We start from the raw sequence: 12,111 nt of genomic DNA on the forward strand, positions 1-12,111 counted from the left end.
TTTATTCAGTAAATAAAAATGTATTCATTTAGTAAGCACTGTTTTTGCTTACTTGATGCCTCAATAATTCGACATTCGGTTAATTCAGACATTTTTTTCGGTCCCGTCAAATCCGTATTAACAATGTCTTACTGTACTCAATCTGAACCTGGCAACGTTTAATGCTAGAACATTATCTGGTGAGGCGAGTCTAGCAGTGCTATGGGAGGAATTAGCGAACAGTAAATGGGATATAATAGGGCTCAGTGAGGTTAGGAGGAAAAACGAAGCATATACAGTGCTAAAAAGCAGGCACGTCCTATGCTATCGGGGCTTAGCGGAGAGACGAGAACTAGGAGTCGGATTCCTGATTAATAAGGATATAGCTGGTAACATACAGGAATTGTATAGCATTAAAGAAAGGGTGGCAGGTCTCGTTGTGACACTTAAAAGGTACAAATTGAAGGTGGTACAGGCCTATGCCCCTATATACAATCATGATGACCAGGAAGTCGAAAGCTTCTATGAAGACAAGGAATCGGTGATTGGTAAAGTCAAAACAAAATACACTATACTGGTAGGCGACTTCAAGAAGCAGGCTGGAGACAAGTCAGTGGGGGAATACGGTATAGGTTCTAGGAATAGCAGGGGAGAGTTATTAGTAGAGTTTGCAGAACGGAATAATATGCGGATAATGAATACCCTCTTCTGCAAGTGGGATAGCCGAAAGTGGACGTGGAGGAGCCCGAATGGCGAGACTAGAAATGACATCGACTTCATACTCTGCGCTAACCCTGGCATCATACAAGATGTGGACGTGCTCGGCAAGGTGAGCTGCAGTGACCATAGGATGGTAAGAACTCAAATTAGACAAGACTTGAGGAGGGAACGGAAGAAACTGGTACATAAGAAGCCGATCAATGAGCTAGCGGTAAGAGGGAAAATAGAGGAATTCCGGATCAAGCTACAGAACAGATGTTCGGCTTTAACTCGGGAAGAGGACCTTAGTGTTGAAGAAATGAACGATAATCTTATGGGCATCATTAAGGAGAGTGCAATAGAAGTTGATGGTAACTTCGTTAGACAGGATACCAGTAAGCTATCGCAGGAGACGAAAGGTCTGATTAAGAAATGCCAATGTATGAAAGCCTCTAACACTTCAGCTAGAATAGAACTGGCAGAAATTTCCAAGTTAATCAACAAGCGTAAGACAGCTCACATAAGGAAGTATAATATGGATAGAATTGAATGTGCTCTCAGGAACAAAGGAAGCCTAAAAGCAGTGAAGAAGAAACTAGGAATAGGCAAGAATCAGCTGTATGCGTTAAAAGACCAAGCCGGCAATATCATTACTAATATGGATGAGATAGTAAAAGTGGCTGAGGAGTTCTATAGAGATTTATACAAGAGCAGTGGCACCCACGACGATAATAAGAGGGAATAGTCTAGAGGAATTTGACATCCCACAAGTAACGCCGGAAGAAGTAAAGAAAGCCTTGGGAGCTACGCAAAGGGGGAAGGCAGTTGGGGAGGATCAGGAAACAGCAGATTTGTTGAAGGATGGTGGGCAGATTGTTATAGAAAAACTGGCCACCCTATATACGCAATGCCTCATGACCTCGAGCGTACCAGAATCTTGGAAAAACGCTAACATAATCCTAATCCATAAGAAAGGGGACGCCAACGACTTGAAAAATTATATACGATCAGCTTACTGTCCGTTGCCTCCAAAGTATTTACTAAGGTAATCGCAAATAGAATCAGGAACACCTTAGACATCTGTCAACCAAAGGACCAGGCAGGATTTCGTAAAGGCTACTCAACAATACACCTATTCACACTGTCAATCAGGTGATAGAGAAATGTGTGGAATATAACCAACCCTTACATATAGCTTTCATTGATTACGAGAAAGCGTTTGATTCAGTCGAAACCTCAGCAGTCATGGAGGCATTACAGAATCGGGAGGTAGACAAGCTGTATGTAAAAATACTGAAAGCTATCTATTGCGGCTCCACAGCCACCGTAGTCCTCCATAAAGCAAGCAACAAAATCCCAATAAAGAAGGGCATCAGGCAGGGAGATACAATCTCTCCAATGCTATTCACAGCGTGTTTACAGGATGTATTCAGAGACCTGGATTGGGAAGAATTGAGGAAAAGAGTTAATGGAGAATGCCTTAGTAACTTGCGATTCGCTGATGATATTGCCTTGCTTAGTAACTCAGGGGACCAATTGCAATGCATGCTCACTGACCTGGAGAGGCAAAGCAGAAGGGTGGGTCCGAAAATGAATCAGCATAAAACTAAAGTAATGTTTAACAGTCTCGGAAAAGAACAGAAGTTTACAATAGGTAGCGAGGCATTGGAAGTGGTAAAGGAATACATCTTCTTAGGGTAGGTAGTGACCGCGGATCCAGATCGTGAGACTGAAATAATCAGAAGAATAAGAATGGGCTGGGGTGCGTTTGGCAGGCATTCTCAGAGCATGAACAGCAAGTTGCCATTATCCCTCAAGAGAAAAGTGTATAACAGCTGTGTCTTCTGCCCCGTAGGTGAGTACTGACTCACCTACGGGGCAGAAACATGGAGGCTTACGAAAAGGGTGCTACTTAAATTGAGGACGACGCAACAAGCTATGGAAAGAAGAATGATGGGGGTAGCGTTAAGGGATAAGAAAAGAGCAGATTGGGCGAGGGAACAAACGCGAGTTAATGACATCTTAGTTGAAATCAAGAAAAAGAAATGGGCATGGGCTGGAGATGTAATTAGGAGGGAAGATAACCGATGGTCATAAAGTGTTATGGACTGGATTCCAAGCGAAGGGAAGCGTAGCAGGGGGCGGCAGAAAGTTAGATGGGTGGATGAGATTAAAAAGTTTGCAGGGACAACATGGTCACAATTAGCACATGACCGGGGTAGTTGGAGAAGTATAGGAAAGGCCTTTGTCCTGCAGTGGGCGTAGCCAGGCTGCTGCTGCTGATGATGATGATGACTGTACTTAAAGTAGAGTCGGCACCAATTCTAAGACATCCAGTGATGACATGTTAGAATTGTCCCTGCATAATAAACACTGAAAACTGTCATTCTTTCTCGGCATGCCTTGGTTGTGATACCTTCTTGACTTGGCACGTAACGAATGTACCCAGTTTGGATCATGTCGGTGCGCTATGCCTAGCCTCACTATTAGAGGTGGAAGGGAGGGAGTGGAGGGGGGGGGGGTCATGGCACTTCATGGAGCTTAGCGGGGCTCCTTGGGACCAACATGCTTGAGAAGCCCTGTTCTATTCTATTGAAACCAGATTCCCAAGCAGTGTATACAGGTCAACAGCCGATGCTGCAATCTTCCCTTTGCTGCCTGCTTGACTAGAAATCACACATAACTGCAGATAATGAAAAGCATATCACACAATGACATGGTGCACACGCAAACAGAAATGCCACACTGTTGCTCACTGTGCAGTCGCGGCAGGCAGTTAGTAGTCAAGACAGAGCCATGACCGAGCAGCAACGCAAGCCAGAAGAAAAGTCCATCTACCTCCTCACTGGTCATTTTCATGAGCAAAGAATCATCAGGCGTTCCTGTGATGCTCATGATGTGCATGAGTTGGTCAATGTCTGCACGACCCCCCCCCCCGCCCCCCCAGGGAAGAGTCAAGGGCAAAGAGCCTTGCATCAGAGCAGAGCTGCCCGAGCAATGCGTGACACCCATCAGTGGGTGCAAAACTAGGAAGCACACACGGCATCAAAACTTGGTGGCACCCCTGCATTGCAGGTCGTGCATGTTTTGTGAAACAACGAACACACTCAAAAAAATTCACTCTCAGCTCAAGGTTCAGCAAGCCACTCACTCACACTGAGACTGCTAATTTTCTCGAGGAACTCCTCAGATGGGGTGCCCAAGAGCCGAATGATCATGTTCAGAAGGTGGATGTCTGCAGGAGACCATTTGCTAAGGGCCATAGGTTCAAACAGAGGGCACATCACTGCCTAATGCTTCAACTCCACCAAAGGCTTGTTCATTCCTATTCTGTGGTGCTGGAGAGAAATGTGAAGAAAATAGATAATTCTTAAGGTCCAAGAAAGCGGACAAGTCTCAGCTGCATCCACCAATATTGTTTTGAGAAAACATCCATTAGCTTCGTTTGCCTTTGCCTGAAATCTGCATGAAAACTACCATTTTTTTCAAGACACATAAATGAATGAGCACTTGCAACCATACAGGAAAATCAAACAAAACAGCAAGACCCTCATTTACTACACTCAGGGCAGAGACTATTGGTTGAAATTTTTTATTGAAGGCAGGAGAATATATATAGGGTGATACCCAACCTTGTGGCAAGAAACACTCAAAGCACTAACAAAAACAAACAAAAACACTGAAACTTTAAGACTATGACACGTCTAGAAACAATATTCCTTGATACTCAGCTGGCAAAGCTGAGTGTCATAGCCTCAAAGTTGTGGTGTTACTGCTTGTATTTTGTTGATGCTTCGCATGTTTATTGCCACCAAGTTGGGCATCAGAGAGCCTTTGTAGGTGCCGTCATGGGCAGATGCATCCACATTTCTATCTTCCTAGTGTGTCGGCACCTCAAGACTACAGCGTTCGGTGGAATGCTCGCTAGGTCCTTCATAAATGCTTTGCGTCTGCCTTGTGTTTTTCGTGAGCGGGCATTCCCGATGGATTCTCATCCACCATGATAGGCCCTCCCAGCTGCATCCAACAAGGCCCAGGACATCGCTGTAACAGCTCTGTTCCAGAACTGGCACATTGTTTTCCCTCACCTCAGGATTGCTCAGCGTTTGAAGAGTTTCCTCATGCAATCGAGACGTGGGCGAACAAATGCCCGAACATCGCAGCCATAGGCATGCCCAGGTGCCTTCAAAACCTGCTAGCCACGTTAGAGTCGGCAGACATTGCAGTCCCCTGCCAACCGAGCTTAGTGCATGGGGCCAACAAGAACTTCTCTGATGGCGACCTCCTGGTGGTAGCCTCTATGCCAGGGATGTTCATCAAGCACAGCGGGGCCACAGTAACCTGTCGCTATGCAGCAACAAACCCCTCCGTACTGCATCTTATAACTAACTTGCAACATTGCCGAAGGTACGAGGTGTACACAGGCAATATCCTTGTGCAGCAGAACATAATTCTGGGTGTAACTGTCTCATTATTAACGAGATAAGAGGGTTTTAGCTTGGCTTCTTGCAAGATGCATTACAGAGATACGTTAGACCCTCCGCACATGCATGTCACATACACTGAATTATTGTGGCAGTTACTGGTCGGTAACGGTAATAGGCACTGTAACTACAATGACGTACAGCAACATGGCAGCCTGCCCACACTGCCCACATACAGCGCAGATGGTCCACTTCAATCTGAATTCGTGCTTGTTATTGGCTATAAAAGGATCGACATTTTGGGCTACTTGGTATTGGTTGAGCATCTTGAAGGGGCGGCGCAAGATGACGAAGACAGAAGGCAGCAACATACAGCACTGAACTTGCAAGTAACTTCCTTTATTATAGCTGTCCTGTGTGTTACTGCCTTCTGTCTTCGTCGTCTTGCACCGCCCTTTCAAGATGTTGTTACTGGCTCCCCACCCAGAAAGCAAGAAATAAGTGGTAAAATCTATCACTTAGTCTCAACTCATGCTGAGGACATAGCATGGGGTATTGTTTGTTGTTATTATTTATACAAGTTGTTTGTTTTGATGCTGACAGGACTACCAAGGCGGTGCCGAGCCATGAAAGTGGTTTCATGTCAACTTAGCAGGTGGCACCACACCAGCACCGGTGATGCATTGATGATGTGGAAAGCTCGAAAAGCCCAATTGTCCATTCTGCCAATAATTTGCTACTCCGCTCTAGCACAGTTCATGATGACTACTGGAAGAGTGTCGGATGAATTTCGGGAGCACTAAAGGTCAAAGATCAAGTACTATATTCCAAAAGAAGCAAGGTTAGTGTTAGCCCTAAATGCGTTTGGTGCGGTCAAAAAAGAACTCTGTAAAAGTGGCAGTATGAACCCCCTCTGTACCATTGGGTTTCTGAACATCAAAGAAATGGCTAGGCGGCATCCCCGAAGAGGTTTTCCCGTGGTGGTAGAAGTTGCGAAAGGAAAAAGAAACTCGACGATTTCAATCTTAACGTGCTGCAACAAGTAGTACATGACTATTTCAAGAGGAACAAAATCCTCACAGTGCCAAAGCATGCCTCTCACTTCAACGAGGATGAAATGCTGCCTTCATTTTCACCCGCAACAATGCATCGCATGCTCAAGAAGATAAGTTTTTGTTTTAATAAACGGTCCCGCAACGCCCTACTTATTGAGGCTATCCACATAGTTGAGTGCTGCCGCAAGGAGGCAAATTACAGAATTGCGGTGCCAACGTAGGCCCATTTTCTATACTGATGAAACATGGGCTAACATAATCGAGAAGATGCCGTCGCATGGCGACAGCTTCAAACTAATTCATTTCCCTGCCTCTTTTATCTTCACCTCTTCCACCCCACACAATATCCCTCATACTGTCCCTATTGTGGACCAAAGCCCACAGTATATCATTGCACCTGGGAATGCCCACACCCTCCGGGCTACTCCTCTATTCCTTCACCTTCCCCTTCCTCCTGGGAGACTGCACTGACCAGCTCAGGCCCGCAAGAGCAGCGACGGCTGATCCGGCGGGCACGCGGAGTGGCGCAAGCCAATGGGGCCCTGAACTAAGGGCTCCACCCTGCGAGGGAGTCGCCCAAACTCATCATAAATAAATGTTTTCTCTCTCTCTCTCTCTCAGTTGGCCTGCAGAACCCAAGTGGTAAGGGGGCCCCATTGATCATGACAGACTGCAGAAATAAGAATGGCTTTGTGCAAGGCTCCGGAAAAATATTGCAAGTGAAAAAGGGCACAGGAGACTACTACAAAGAGATGGACGGGTCCCATTATGAAAAATGGTTCGAAGAAATGCTACTACCATGTCTTCCCCCGGACAGTGTGATAGTCCTGGACAACGTGCTGTACCACTAGGTGAGGCAAGAAAAAGTTCCCCGCATAAGTAGCCTTAAAAAAGAAATTCAGGCATGGCTTTCACAAAATGGGGTTCTCTGGAGTGAGTATACGGTAAAGGCAAAGTTGATGAAGGCTGTGAAAGTTGATGACAACACATAGGGTGCTTAGTTGCCACTTTGGGACACCTCGTTTTAAGGCTACCACCACATCACTGCCAGCTATGAAAAAGCTCATTCTTAAAAACAGAGAACTTGAAGGGAAAAATCGGCCATTACAGGCACGAGTGGACGAGCTAGAACAGTACCAAAGGTCAAACAACTTGGAAGTTAAAGGACTACCTGAAGACTGTGACGAAGTCGCTGCAGTTGAAAGCATAGTTGAGAAATTGGATGAGGGATTTACATATGCAGACAGTGACATCTGCTACAAAGTGGAAAGTATAAAACCCAAAAGAAAAAAATGTGATAATCCGCCTCACTCGCTGGTCAAAACGAAATATCATCTTAGGAAAGGCACAGAAGACACGCCTGAGGACTGAGTCCCTTGGATTTGATGGCCCTAACAAGTCGGCATTTGTTAACGCTCGAGCGAATAAGCAGTTGCTTGGTGCGGTCATTGCCCATAAGAAAGTAGCAGGTTGGAAGTTCGTATGGACGAGCAATGGCAAAATTTTTGCAACGCGAAGCGCATCGTCCACGGTTCTATGAATAACTTCAGTGCATGACTTGGATCTGATGACGCCTGGTAGTGATCAGGGCTCCTCTTGAGGGGCAGGTGACAACCGTTGAAAACTTCAAAAAGCACAAACATGCCTGATCAGGTCGTTCCTGCAGACTTGAAAACTCACCTTGGAGTTCCATATCTGTCCAACGCACTCTTGAAATGTTTTCATATTAATGCCCGGTCTCTTTGCAATAAGATTGATGATTTTTCTACCCTGCTGGAAAGTTTTGGTTTTGACTGATGTGCTCATGATATCCGAGACTCGGCATGTCAACGACTGTGTGCTCACGCTGCCCTCATATGAAACATTTTTTCTAAATCGTCAAGATGGATGGAAAGGTGGTGGCGCATCCCTGCTCGTGAACCAATCTGTGAAATGTGAATTTCTGCCTGAACTAAGCTTCATTACTGATTGTTGTGAGGTCTTGACAGTTCTCTGCAACTGTACTGCTTCTTTAGTTTTTTGCCGTCCTCCAAACAGTGATGAGAATCATGATGAGAATTGCATGAGAATGGATTTCTGGAATGCCTGGATACAATATTTCAGTTCATTAATGACAAGTATAATACTGCGTGGGGCGGTGACTTTAACATTGATATGCTGTGTAATAATGCTATCAAAAATAATTTTGAAACTGTTCTTGCCTCAAATGGCTGCTAAAATGTAATAACAGAGCCCACTCGCATTACTGCTACCATGGCAATATTACTTGACCTTTTTATAACTAGTTTTGATGTAGCATAAATTAAAACAGGTGTAATCTGCTGTGACATCAGTGACCATATGGGAATATATATGTGTATAGAAAAGCATGATGCAAAGAGATTGCCTGATCAGGGTTATTATCCTCAAGTAATCATGGAGAATAGACTTCAGAATTTCCGCAGAGCAGTAGAAAATGAGTCATGGGTCAACATCTGTTCCATAATGTGTCCGAACAACACATACGACACTTTCTTAGGCAAGTTTATGGCCCTGTATAAGAATAGCTTTCCCTATACAAAGGTAAGAAAATGGAGAGTTAGAAAACCATGGATTTCAGTTGCAATGCTGCATCGTATTCAGGAAAAAAAAATTTTACTGGACATTTACTAAAACGAGAGAGCCCAATCAGTGGACACAGTACAAAGCTTATCACAACAAATTAAACAGTGATATTAGAACTGGTAAGGACAGATACTACACTGACATATTTTAGAGTAGTAGTGGCCATACATATCATATGGAAACAGCTGTCCAACATCATTAACCCTTCTAGCGCGACGAAAACTCCTGATAATTTAACGGTGAGTGGTGATGAACTAAGTAAGTTCAACTTAGCTAATGCATTTAATGACTCATTCCTTGATAACTTGCCGTCCCCATATAACCCGACTGAATATCTTGATCGCCACAACCCCCACAGTGCCTTCCTCACTCCAGTTGACAAAGCAGAAATTCAAGCAGTTTTTGTGGGTTTACAGAACAGTACCTCGAGGGATGCGAATAGACTTCAGATCGCACCTGTTAAGTATGTTATAGATGTAATTTCACCTGCATTGACTCACATCTTTAACCTTTGCCTCAAAAGTGGTATTTTTGTCACGCAAATGTAACTAGCCAGAGTAATACCACTGTTTAAAAAAGGTGATAGCAATAATATCGCTAACTATAGGCCCAATATCCCTTTTACCGGTCTTTTCCAAAGGACTTGAGAAAATAATCACAAATGCCTACACCGATTTTCGGATCACCATAGTATTACATTCTAAAACGATCTTGCGCCAAAACAACACACAGAAGAGAGACGATGACACCACAGGCACTACTTTAACTGTTGTGTCATCGTCTCTCTTGTGTGTGTTGTTTTGGGGCAAAATCTTTTTAGTATGCAAAAGGATAGATAGTTGGGCAAGCTGGTACGGTAACATGATTTTGGCTTCTAGCGCGAAGTGAAACACGTATCACAAGAAGCCAACAAACACTGACACCAAGGACAACATAGGGGAAATTACTTATGCTTAATGAATGAAATAAAGAAACGATAAATTAATGGAAATTAAAGTGGATGAAAAAACAACTTGCTGCAAATGGGAACCAAACCCACAACCTTCGCATTTCGCGTGCGATGCTCTACCAATTGAGCTACCGCGGCGCTGTTTCCCCATCCACTTTCTTGGGTATTTATGTGTACTAGTAGAACCCTGGGGGTGTTAGCCAGCGCCACCACTCACAGACCTTGGTGGCGGACGTGGAACGCCCTTTTTGCCGCAGGCGTCACGAGAACGTGATCTTTTTGGGTGAAGGCAACTGGTCAATAAACCCACACATGCTACCTGAAGGCATCAATGTTGCCGGATTCGAGACCCTCGTTATGTAAATAAACGAGAAGAGAGGGGGTTAACCGAGGGTCCCGATTTTTATTAGTCATATCACAAGAAGCCAACAAACACTGACACCAAGGACAACATAGGGGAAATTACTTATGCTTAATGAATGAAATAAAGAAACGATAAATTAATGGAAATTAAAGTGGATGAAAAAACAACTTGCTGCAAATGGGAACCAAACCCACAACCTTCGCATTTCGCGTGCGATGCTCTACCAATTGAGCTACCGCGGCGCTGTTTCCCCATCCACTTTCTTGGGTATTTATGTGTACTAGTAGAACCCTGGGGGTGTTAGCCAGCGCCACCACTCACAGACCTTGGTGGCGGACGTGGAACGCCCTTTTTGCCGCAGGCGTCACGAGAACGTGATCTTTTTGGGTGAAGGCAACTGGTCAATAAACCCACACATGCTACCTGAAGGCATCAATGTTGCCGGATTCGAGACCCTCGTTATGTAAATAAACGAGAAGAGAGGGGGTTAACCGAGGGTCCCGATTTTTATTAGTCATATCACAAGAAGCCAACAAACACTGACACCAAGGACAACATAGGGGAAATTAGTTGTGCTTAATAAATGGATTGAAGAAACGATAAATTACTAGAAATTAAAGCGGATGAAAAAAGAACTTGCCGCAGGGGGGAGCCGAACCCACAACCTTCGCATAAGAACATGACAAGGTAAAGAGCATCAGTTAAACATATCAGGGGGTATGGAAGTCAAAGAACAAAAATTACTTCGGATTACTTCGCTGTTGTAGCGGCGTGTGCCGCCCAAGTACACGAACTGCTAGCAACCAAACAATCCCCGGTTTATTGCCACAAACAGTCATATATATACACATAGCGACACTGGTGCCTCTGGCGGCAGGTGATCCCCAAACCGGAACCGAAACCACATATACAACATATTCCCTTTCTTATAAAAAAAAAAAGACAGCTACGTGGGTTAGTGATTTAGTAGTGGTAGTACGTTAATGCTCTTTTACAGAATTATATTTCCAGTAACAACAATGTGCTTGTCTTATGCACTTAATACAAAAATATAAAACAAAAAGAGGAAAACAAGATACAACTCCATTTATGTCCATATTTCACAACGTCAGCAAACTCAACACTCGTGCAGATTGTGACAGGTTCATGTTCACTGCAAAACGTGTCTTTCTGTACTTAGTGTCCATAGCGGTCTGGAGGTCGTCTATTCCTTGATGGCTGTACCCTACGCTGAGGTCCCGATGCTTCTGAGAAACCACTGGCGGCAGGCGAAGTCTCTTCCGGCTCACAGCCGGTCACTGGTGGCATAGGCGGCTGCTTCGCAGCAGCCACAGCTGAAGTTCCGGTTGGCGCTTCTGAAACGGGTCTCTCCAAGGTAGGCGGTGAGCTGCTTTCCCTAGCGGTGTCATTTGTATCACTCCTTTCCCCCCACCCACAGATAGATGCAGAAGCTCGCGGCATCCTTGACAACTTTGAAGCGTTCCACGTTTTTCCATCATCAAGTAGGAGACGATTGCCCCTGCTTTCTTATCACTTTTCTTGGGCGGCTAAAAGCCAGGTCACCTTTAAAAGCAGTTGTTTGTCTGCGTACTCGTACAAGGTCACCAACATTCACTTTGGTTTCCCTTGCGGCCCTGCGAGCGTCTGTGTATAGTTTACTGGATTGCTGCTTTTGCTTCACCCGCTCGCATAGGCGGTGGAGCTCTGAAGTAGGGTCAGTTGCAAATATTGCTGACGGATACCCAACGACATCGAGCCGAGTCCTTGGCAGACGTCCATGCAGGAGAAGTGCTGGAGCAACTCCAGTTGTGGCATGTGGCGTACAACAGTAAATGCCCAAGTATTCTGTTACCGTTTGGCGTAAGGGATGCTGCTCGAGTGTAGCCACTTGAACAAAGCTTTTAAAAACTCTGTTGAACCATTCTACCTGTCCGTTTGCTTGCGGGTAGTATACGGACGAATGCCGCAAGCGGATGCCGCGATCCTGCAGAAGAGCTTGGAACTCTCGAGATGCAAACTGTGGCCCGTTATCACAAA

The 12,111-nt window shown here is 44.9% G+C and overlaps 1 protein-coding gene across 7 annotated transcripts in view; it reads right to left on the reverse strand.

Annotated features, from left to right (window-relative positions):
* p38b (p38b MAP kinase) overlaps positions 1 to 12,111 on the reverse strand; it is a 516,218-nt gene that overhangs the window by 180,596 nt on the left and 323,511 nt on the right. For 2 of the 7 annotated variants that reach the window (XM_075670640.1, XM_075670643.1), the window contains exon 9: positions 3,517 to 3,596. The exons of 3 other annotated variants lie outside the window; for them this stretch is intronic. In XM_075670640.1, coding sequence (XP_075526755.1) covers positions 3,517 to 3,596 — 80 coding nt within the window. Of the gene's footprint in view, positions 1 to 3,516; positions 3,597 to 3,833; positions 3,914 to 12,111 lie in introns of all 7 variants that reach the window. 2 more of the 7 variants (XM_075670639.1, XM_075670642.1) reach the window with 1 other exon arrangement.

Source organism: Dermacentor variabilis, chromosome 9 (assembly GCF_050947875.1).
Source record: "Dermacentor variabilis isolate Ectoservices chromosome 9, ASM5094787v1, whole genome shotgun sequence".
Taxonomy (NCBI): Eukaryota; Metazoa; Arthropoda; class Arachnida; order Ixodida; family Ixodidae; genus Dermacentor; species Dermacentor variabilis.